Source organism: Hippopotamus amphibius, chromosome 3 (assembly GCF_030028045.1).
Source record: "Hippopotamus amphibius kiboko isolate mHipAmp2 chromosome 3, mHipAmp2.hap2, whole genome shotgun sequence".
Lineage (NCBI taxonomy): Eukaryota > Metazoa > Chordata > Mammalia > Artiodactyla > Hippopotamidae > Hippopotamus > Hippopotamus amphibius.
In genome coordinates this window covers 111,776,066-111,787,137 of record NC_080188.1, presented here as the reverse complement: position 1 = coordinate 111,787,137, position 11,072 = coordinate 111,776,066, and the positions used below count along the sequence as shown (strand labels likewise).

Here is an 11,072-nt window from a genome sequence, read left to right as displayed (position 1 = left end):
TGGCTTTTGGTTTTTCATATATGGCTTTTATTATGTTGAGGTAATTTCCTTCTATGCCCATTTTCTGGAGAGCTTTTATCATAAATGGAGGTTGAATTCTGTCAAAAGCTTTTCCTGCATCTACTGAGATGATCATATGGTTTTTATCCTTCAATTTGTTGATATGATGTATCACATTGATTGATTTGCATATATTGAAGAATCCTTGCATCCCAGGGATAAACCCCACTTGATCATGGTGTATGATTTTTTTAATGTGCTGTTGGAGTCTGTTAGCTAGTATTTTGTTGAGGATTTTTGCATCATCAGTGATATTGATCTGTAGTTTTCTTTTTTTGTGACATCTTTGCCTGGTTTTGGTATCAGGGTGATGGTAGCCTTGTAGAATGAGTTTGGGAGTGTTCCGCCTTCTGAAATATTTTGGAAGAGTTTGAGAAGGATAGATGTTAGCTGTTCTCAAAATGTTTGATAGAATTCACCCATGAACCCATCTGGTCCTGGGCTTTTGTGTGTTGGGAGATTTTTAATCACTGCCTCCATTTCCATACTTGTGATTGGTCTGTTCATGGTTTCTATTTCTTCCTGGTTCAGTCTTGGAAGATTGTATTTTTCTAAGAATGTATCCATTTCTTCCAGGTTATCCAATTTATTGGCATAGAGTTGCTTGTAGTAGTCTCTCATGATCTTTTGTATTTCTGAGGTGTCCGTTGTTACTTCTCCTTTTTCATTTCTAATTCTGTTGATTTGCATCTTCTCCCTTTTTTTCTTGATGAGTCTGGCTAATGGTTTATCAACTTTGTTTATCTTCTCAAAGAATCAACTTTTAGTTTTATATATTTTTGCTATGGTTTCCTTCCTTTCTTTTTCATTTATTTCTGCTCTGATCTTTATGATTTTTTTCCTTCTGGTCCCTTTGGGGTTTCTTTGTTCTTCTTTCTCTAGTTGTTTGAGGTGTAAGGTTAGGTTGTTTATTCGATCATTTTCTTGTTTCTTCAGGTCGGACTGTATTGCTATAAACTTCCCTCTTAGAACTGCTTTTGCTGCATCCCATATGTTTTGGGTTGTTGTGTTTTCATCGTCATTTGTTTCTAGATATTTTTTGATTTCCTCTTTGATTTCTGTAGTGATTCCTTGGTTGTTTAAGAGTGAATTGTTTAGCCTCCATGTGTTTGTATTTTTTGCAGTTTTTTTCCTGTAATTGATATCTAGTCTCATGGTGTTGTGGTCTGGGAAGATGCTTGATATGATTTCAATTTTCTTGAATTTGCTGAGGTTTGATTTGTGACCCAAGATGTGATCTATCCTGGAAAATGTTCCATGTGCACTTGAGAAGAAAGTGAAGTCTGTCGTTTTTGGATGGAATGTCCTATAAATATCAATGAAGTCGAGATGGTCTAATGTGTCATTTAAAGCTTGTGTGTCTTTATTTATTTTCTGTTTGGATGATCTGTCCATTGATGTAAGTGGGGTGTTCAAGTCTCCCACTATTATTGTGTTCCTGTCAATGTCCCCTTTTATAGCTGTTAGCATTTGCCTTATGTATTGAGGTGCTCCTATATTGGGGGCATAGATGTTTACCAATGTGATATGTTCTTCTTGAATGGATCCCTTGATCATTATGTAGTGTCCTTCCTTGTCTCTTTTAATCATCTTTACTTTAAAGTCTAATGTGTCTGATATGAGTATTGCTCCTCCAGCTTTCTTTTGACTTCCATTTGCATGGAATATCTTTTTCCATCCCTTTCCTTTCAGTCTCTATGTATCCCTTGGTCTGAAGTGGATTTCTTGTAGGCAGCATATAGAAGGGTCTTGTTTTTGTATCCATTCAGCCAGTCTGTGTCTTTTGGTTGGAGCATTTAATCCATTTACATTTAAAGTGATTATTGACATGTGTGTTCCAATTCCCATTTTCTTAATTGTTTTGGGTTTGTATTTGTAGGTGTTTTCCTTTTCTTGTGTTTCCTACTTAGAGAAGTTCCTTTAGCACTTGTTGTAAGGCTGGTTTGGTGGTGCTGAATTCTCTTAACTTTTGCTTGTCTGGAAAGCTTTTGATTTCTCCCTCACATCTGAATGAGATTCTTGCTGGGTAGAGTATTCTTGGCTGTAGGTTTCTCTCTTTCAGGACTTTCAGTATATCCTGCCATTCCCTTCTGGCCTGCAGAGTTTCTGTAGAAAGGTCAGCTGTTATCCTTATGGCTTTTCCCTTATATGTTGTTTGTTGCTTTTCTCTTGCTGCTCTTAGTATTTTTTCTTTGTGTTTAATTGTCATTAGTTTGATTAATATGTGTCTTGGTGTATTTCTCCTTGGGTTTATTCTGTATGGGACTCTCTGTGCTTCTTGGACTTGGTGAATTATTTCCTTTCCCATGTTGGGGAAGTTTTCCACTAGAACCACTTCAAATATTTTCTCAGACCCTTTCTTGTTTTCTTCTTCTTCTGGGATGCCTATAATTCGAATGTTGGTACATTTAAGGTTATCACTGAGGTCTCTGAGGCTGTCTTCTAGTCTTTTTATTCTTTTTTCTTTTTCCTGCTCTGTGGTGTTTATTTCCCCCATTCTATCTTCCAACTCACTTATTTGTTCTTCTGCCTCAGTCATTCTGCTGGTTAGAGCATCTAGAGTATTTTTAATTTCAGTTATTTTGTTATCCATTGCTGTTTGTTTTTCTGAGTTCTTATGAACTGTTTCTTGTACTTTCTCTATTTTGTTATCAAGATTTTGTATCATTTTTACTATCATTACTCTGAATTCTTTTTCAGGCATTTTTCCTATTTCCTCCTCATTTATTTGGTCTTGTGGGTTTTTTTCCTGCTCCTTTGCCTGCACGGTGTTTCTTTGTTTCCTCGTGGTTGTCCAAACTTTTGGGGTTGCTTGTCCTGGCAATAGAGGTGTTTATAGAAGACTGTCCAAACCTCAGACTAATGTCCAAGTATTGGATTAAACGAATATTCAGTCTAGGAAACACATACATGTATAAGACACACAATTATTGAATCCGTTAGGACATAAGGCTCTAGAAAGACCTGACAGAACCCCAGTGTGCTATCAGATATTCAAAGAGAAACCCAGCAGAAATTGACAACTGAAACAGAACAAATCAGAGACAAAAGCAAAAACAAACAAACAACAAATAACACCCTACACATACAAACATCAATCCAGGGAGATTTTGTAAGCTAGGATCAAATATAGAAATGAGCTGGAGTACCACCAGAGAGAATGGAGATTCTCAGAATGTAATTAGACAATTGTACTAAGAACTAAGATAAAGACAAAAACCTAATATTAAATACCAAGACGGTGCATCATCTGGAGAATAGAGCAAGGAGTCTGAGCAGATCGATAGTGTTGCTTATAAGTATGTTAAGATAAAATAAACTTAAAATGGCTGGAAGAAAGGGGAACAGAAGAGTGTAGCGTGGTTGGAAATATGCAAATAAAAAGATAGGAATAGAAATGTATAAAAGATAAGGATGAAAGGAAAGTATGAGAGATATTTTGTCCATACTACCAAAAACTTAGCTAGATATAGAAATATATAAAAAGGCAAAAAAAAAAAAAGAATAAAAAATATCATAAAACTTGTAGATCCCTTAGGGCTAAGATCGTATTTAATAAAGAAAAAAAAAAAAGAGAGAAAAAGAAAAAAAAAAATCCAGAACTGATCCCTGAATGTACCGGTTCAATAGGAATTGATACTAATATTTCTGTTTCCTTAGAGTCTCAGCTGTAAGTGTCCTTCTACTCATCTTGGGTTTTTTTGCATTATTCTGTGACCAGCAGAGGTTCCTTTATTGTTTGTCTGTAAGCATCGGTGTGTGGGGAGAGAAAGGGTACAATAGTGGCTCCTTCTCCTGGGAGTGAGTGAGCAGTGGCGCACTGTTGTTTCAGTCGGGCTTGGAGGTGCCTGTTGCAGAGGGATGCTGGTGGCTCAGGCGTAAACAGAAAGTCTTAGAGTTGAGCCTCTCTCGGGTTTTGTTGTTGTTGTTGTTGTTGTTGTTGTTTTTCTGCAGCCTCCCTGCTGCTGGTGTTCCAAGGGGTTTTAATCTAGCCCCGCCCGAGTGCCTGAGGTGCTTGTTATCCCTGAGCGCCTTAGGTGACCCACGGGCGTCTCTCCACTGCCTGTTGCAGAGTTGGGGAAAGAGAGAGAGAGAGGCTATGCGTGCGGCTCCTCCCCCCGCCCGTGAGCCTGCAGCCTCCAGCAGCCATCATGGCCGGGCAACTCTCAGGGGCAGGCACTCCTCTCCATGGACCTCCTCCCTCCTGCCCTCTCGGTCCGTCACCTTACTGGCAACAATGTTTCTCACCCTGAACCGGCTCTCTGGTTCCCACACTCCTGCCCCCAGACCCTCTGTTCAGCTGTGGATCGATGTCTCGGTCCAGGAACGCTAAGTTGCGGTGCGGACCCTCCATATGTTTCTCACTCCCTCCCATCTGCCACAGCTCTGCCGCTTCACCCTCTTTGAGCCCTCGTAGATGCCTCCCTACCGGTTATGTTGGGCTCCTTGCGGTCTTTTCTGGTGTCCGATGCCATCTGCTGGTGTTCAGCTGGTTCTCTGTGGGAATTATTGGGTCCTTCGGTGCATTCCCAATGCATCTGTGGAGAGGGATGCATTCCACGTCCCTCTACTTCGCCGCCATCTTTTTCCTCTCTGACTTGCTGTTTTAAAGTGTGAATTTGAGAACCTTAGCGTTAGAGTCCTCTGGATCACTGTTAAATACGAGGTCTCAGTATCCCATGTGAAACTTCCTGAAGCCAACTTTCTGTGGATTTGCTTGATTAACAAGCTTCAAGCAATTTCTTTGTACACTAAAGTTCAAAATCCCTTAATTATTTTAAGGAAATTACAGCGTGACAAGATCCCTGGGGATAATGAGTAATGAGTAATTAACTGCAAGTAATTCATTATTTCTTGATTAAACTATGTTTTACTTTTTAAAATAATATTCAGTATATAAATATGTGCTTAGGAGTCACAGTACACTAATGAACTGGATTTGCCCCTGCCTCTGAAGAACTAATATATATCTACATCTCTATCTCTATCTCTATCTCTATCTCTATCTCTATCTCTATCTATATCTATATCTCTATCCCTATCATCTATGTTTCTTTCTATCTATCTATCTATCTATCTATCTATCATCTATCTATCTAATATGAATACACTTTCATTGTATTATGTGCTAAAATAAATGAGACTATATAAGGTATGCATGAAGCATAGAGCAGAAAGGGATTATTTCATACTCATCTATGACAAGAAGGGACTAAGAAATTTTCAGAAAGAAGTGGCTTGTAAACTGTCTTATAGGATGAGTAGAATTTGAGAGGCAAAAAATAGTGCAGGGAGATAAGGGATACACAGCTCACTTGTACATACAGATGTACCTATGGTTTATAAGCATTGCTATATACAACCATAAGTACAAGTATAGGTAAGAGATGGAAATATAATATTAGCTCAGCAATAAGGAAGCTGAAATAATGACTTAGTGCAAGTAAAACATCAGTGTATGATAGTATTTATTTTGAATGATACCTAGAGGTGTAGAGAAAAATCACTTCAATAGTCAATCATAAAATTGGTACCTTCATATCTGCTTTGATTCCATTTGTTTCAAGTGCAGGAAATGCCCCTCAGCAATAGCAGTACACTAAGAGACTTCATTCTCCTGGGGCTCACAAATTGCCCAGAACTCCAGCCTCTCCTCTTTGTGCTGTTTCTGGTTGTTCACCTCGTCACCCTCCTAGGCAACCTGGGCTTGATGGTATTAATCAGACTGGACTCTTGCCTTCAGAAGCCCATGTACTTCTTCCTCACTCATTTAGCCCTTGTAGACTTGTGCTATACCTCGAACGCAACTCCACAGATGCTGACTAATCTGGTATCAAAGGGGAAGACCATCACCTTTGCTGGCTGCTTTATACAATGTTGCTTTTTCATAACACTTCTCCTCACTGAGCTCTACATGCTGGCAGCAATGGCCTATGACTGCTATGTGGCCATATGCAACCCTCTGCACTACAGTGTGAAGATGTCAGGCGTGTCTGCATAAGCTTAGCCACATTTCCTTATGTCTATGGCTTCTCAGATGGGTTGTTCCAGGCCATCCTGACCTTCCGCCTGACCTTCTATAGATCTAACATCATCAACCACTTCTACTGTGCTGACCCACCACTCATTAAGCTTTCTTGCTCCAATACTCATGTCAAAGAGCTTGCCGTGCTCTTATCATCAGGCTTCAACCTCTCCAACTCCCTCTCCATCATCCTGGTGTCTTATGTCTTCATTATTGCCGCCACCCTCAGGATCAAATCAGCAGAGGGAAGGTGCAAGGCATTCTCCACCTGTGGTTTCCATGTGATGGTTGTAACCCTATTCTATAGGACCCTCTTCTGCATGTATGTAAGACCACCAACAGATAAGACTGTTGAGGACTCCAAGATTATAGCTGTCTTCTACACCTTTGTAAGTCCAGCACTTAATCCCTTGATTATAGTCTGCAGAACAAAGATGTAAAACAAGCATTGAGGAGACTCCTCCGAAGAAATATGGTCACTAAGTTGGCAATGCCTCCAATTTCCAGTAAACCGTAACTCTAAACCTTTGCCTCAAATGTCTTTGCATTTTTAGGATCAGCTTTCATGTCCTTTATGGCTATGTTTCAAGCATCCTTGAGTCTGAGAATAATGAGCTGTACTTATTAGTCTAGACCCTTGCCCCTTAATGTGTTGTTCATGGACCAACAGTAGTAACATTACCTTGGATATGGTTAGAAATAAAGCATTGCATTCTGCACCTCAGATCCACTATATGGAAATCAGTATTTTAACTACATTTTAGGTGCTTTTAAACACATTGCATTTCGAACAGCACCCCTCTAAGTGAAAAATCCCACTAGGTATTCCCTGGAACACTGGGGTGCTCTTACTGTGTACAGTGGTAAACAGGATACACATGCTCTCAGCTCAGTTCCTTGAATTTATTTTCTTTTTATTACCATCTGTTTTGAGGGGGTAAGTATTTTTACGAAGAAGAAAGTTCTGGACTCCTCCCCTGACTTCTAAGTAAAATTGGAAACATGGGTCATGATAGTGATTTTCTGTTTGTTATGAATGTGCTTGTTTAGCAGTTAGTCTGAAATGGAAAGAGAAAGGAATACCAGCATCATTCTTTTCCCAGACCTCTGTTTGTGGATCCAGTTTGTAGCCTCTGATCTGTAGGGACCTACTTTCTCCCTCAGACCTGCAAGTGTGGAACCACAAACTCAAGTTTAAGAAAAGAATGAATGCTTTCTGTATCATTGGATCTGAAAAATTTACAACTTACTTGTGGTTACCTTCTTTTATTAATGACAATTTTGGATTATTGATTTGTCTTGCTTCTTTTCTTATTTATAATTTTTATATATTTCTCATACATATTCCTTGATCTGAAAGTCACTCATTTTGGTATATTTTATCTCTCAGTTTGCAAAATTGTCATATTTTTCCAGTGCCTTCTTTAACCTGTGCACTGTTTAGAAGACAGTGCTTAATTAACATATATTTAGGATTTTAAAAGATACTTCTCTGGCATAAGTTTGTAATTTAGTTCGTCAGAAACTATATGTCTTATGATTTTAATTTTGAAAATTTATTGAGTAGTGTGTTCCCAGCTTTATTGATATATATTTGACATAAAATATTGTGCAAGTTTAAGATGTTCAATATGATGATTTGCGATATGTATGCACTGAAAAATGATTATCATAATAATATTTGTTGTCACATCTATCATATCACACAACTATCACTTTTTGTTGTTGTTGCATAGTGGTGAAAACATTAAACATCTACTCTCTTAGCACTTTCAAGTATATGATACATCATATAGTTAACTGTAGTCACTATGCTGTGTATTAGATCCTCATAATGTATTCATCTTATAACTGGAATTTTGTTTCCTTTGGCCAAACTTTTCCCATTGCCCCCACCCCCAGGTCCTGACAATCATAATCCCATTTTCTGCTTTTGTGAGTCCAGCTTTTTTAGATTCCACATAAAAGTGAGATCATATAGCAGTTTTCTTTCTGATTGTCTGACTTGTTTGCCTTAACATGATATCCTCAAGGATCATCTATGTTGCAGCAAATGGCAAGTTTCTCTTTTTTTTTTTTGCTGAATAATATTCCATTGTTTGTGTGTGTGTATATATATACACAGAGAGAGACACACACACATACTACATCTTCTTTATATATTAATCAGGCTGCTGCCATATTGTGGCTATGGTGAATAATGTTGCAATGAACATGGTGCAGATATCTCTTTGAGATCATGATTTTGTTTCTTCTGGATATATTCCCAGAAGTGGGTTTACTGGCGCATATGGTAGTTCTATTCTTGTTTTTTTAATGAAACTCCATACTGTTTTCCACAGTGACTATACCAATTTACCTTTCCATCAGTAGTATACGTGGGTTCCCTTTCTCCACATTCTTTCCATCACTTGTTATCTCTTGTCTTTTTGATAATGGCCATTCTGACAGTGTGAGGTTATGTCGGACTCTGATCTTGATTTGCATTTTGCCAATGATTAGTGACTCTGAGCACCTTTCCTGTACTTGTTGGCCATTTGTATGTCTTCTTTGGAAAAATGTCTATTCAGTTCCTTTGCTCATTTTTTAATTGGATTATTTGTTTTTTGTATTCAGTTCTATGAGTTTTAAAAATACATATGTGTGTGTATATGTGCTTGTATATATATATACATATATATATATGATTATTTCTTAATTATACATGGTTTACAAATATTTTGGTTATGGTTTGCAAATATTTTCTCCCAAACTATAGGTTTCCTTTTCATCTTACTGGTTGTTTCTTTTGTTGTGCAGAAGCTTTTAAGTTTAATGTAGTCTCGTGTCTAATTTTACTTTTGTTGCTTATGCTTTTATACAAAAAGCCATCTCCAAGACCAATGTCAAAGAGGGTTTTCACCATGTTTTCTTGTAGGTATTTTATTGTTGCAGGCCTTATGTTGAAGTGCTTAATCCATTTCAAGTTAATTTTTGGGAGTGGTGTATGATAGCGGTCAATTTCATTCTTTGGGATGTGGCTGTCCAGTGTTCCCGACACCATTCATTGAAGAGGCTATCCTTTCTGCACTGAGTATTTTTGGCTCCCCTTTGAAATACTAATCTACCACGTATACATTGGTTTATTTCTGGGCTTTCAATTTTGTTTCATTGGTCTATGTGTACATTTTTATAACCATTCCATACTGTTTTCATTACTATGATTTGTAAAACAATTTGAAATCAGGAAATCAGGATGTGTGACGCCTCTGGCTTTGTTCTTTCTCCATATTGCTTTGGCTATTCAGATCTTTTGTGGTTCCAGATGAATTTTAGGGTTGTTTATTCTGTTTCTATAAAAAATGCCACTGGATTTTTATAGGGTTTGATTTGACTCTATAGATGGCTTTTGGTAGTACAAACAGTTTAAGAATTTTAACCATTCCAGTCCATGAACATGAGGTACCCTTCCATTTATGTCTTCTTCAATTTTTCATGAACAGCTTATTGTTTTCAGTACATAGATCTTTCAACATCTTAAATTCATTTCTAAGTATTTTATTGTTTTTGGTGCTTTTGTAAATGAGATTCTTTTCTTTCTTTCTCAAATAATTCATTGTCAGTGAAATGCAACTAACTTTTGCATGTTGATTGTGTATCCCATAAATTTACTGCATTTGTTTGTTAGTTCTAAAATTTTTTTTGTGAAGTCTTTAGGGTTTTCTCTATATAAGATCATATCATCTGCAAACAATTTTATGATTTCCTTTCTGATACTGGATGTTCTTTTTTTCCCTAATTGCTTCTAGTACTATGTTAAATATGAGTTGGTGATAGTGGGTACTCTTGTCTTATTTCTGATCCTAGAGAAAAATATTTCACCCTTTCACTGTTGAGAATGATGTTAACTGTAGGCTTGTCATGTATGGTCCTTACTATATTGAGATATATGCTTTCTGTACCCTATTTGTTTAGAGTTGTATCTCAAAAGAATGTCGAATTTTGTCAAGTGCCTTTTTTGAGTCTATTAGGATGATGATATGATTTTTGCTTTTTTATTCTATTAATGAATACATCTATTTCTTCACAAATAAAACTGCTCCCTGTGGAGAAGGTGGACTATTATGATGTAGTATAGATTAAAGATGAACCATAGGGCAAAAATCTCTTGATAACACAAAGCAATCAGCTCAAAATGACGATGAACTGATGCAATCTCATTGTGCAAATCCCAAGACTCTAGTGAGCATGAAGCAATATGAATCACTATTTCCCTGGAGTTTTCTCTTCTAGAAACACTGTAATTATTTCTTCAGGGTGTGTTGAAAAATACTTTAGGGATAAACACTTCAAATTTTAAGGTGGGTATAAATCATTCTCAGCAGCTCATCATTTGGACCACTAGTGTCTCTGAGAGAATCTTTCCTTGGGGCAGGTAGGCATGAAAATTCTGGCTTCTGTACCTGCACTTTCCCTTGTCTTTGTTTTGGATCTTCACTTCAGGTGACAACAAATGCAGCTTTGAATGTTAGCTTAATTTCTTAGCCTGCTAAAGTAAGTCATTATGTGTTTCTTATTTAGATTGGTCACTAGAAAATATAAAATTTTATTGGAATTATGTGTTCACACTCATCATTTTACTTTACAAGTAGCGTTCTTTACATTCTTTCAATAATTTAACATACAATGAATAACCATATTACAGTAAGCGTTTGCCAGTCTTACAAATTTTTTTGGAATAATACCTGTCGAAAGAACAGTCCTCTCCCCCCCAAAAAATCAAGTTTATGAAATAATTCAAAAGAGAGACAAATTGAACAGGAATTATACTCATTCTAGCAGAAAATAAAACTCATAGAACTTTTTAAATCTCTCTTTAAATTATTGGGGAGAGAGACTTTGGGGGAAAATGTAAATATTAACTAAAAGATATAGGACTAGTAATGCGTGTAGGAACTAAATAAATGATGAATAAGCATGTTATAAATAATGGGAAGTTAAAAAATAT

The 11,072-nt window shown here is 37.0% G+C and overlaps 1 protein-coding gene across 1 annotated transcript; it reads left to right on the top strand.

The window, feature by feature from the left end:
- Nucleotides 1–5,635: 5,635 nt before the first annotated feature.
- LOC130848677 (olfactory receptor 5M11-like) lies at nucleotides 5,636–6,602 on the top strand. The gene is given in 3 exon segments (XM_057727096.1): nucleotides 5,636–6,041; nucleotides 6,044–6,496; nucleotides 6,499–6,602. Coding segments are annotated over 3 exon segments (963 nt in total).
- The last annotated feature ends 4,470 nt before the right edge of the window (nucleotides 6,603–11,072 follow it).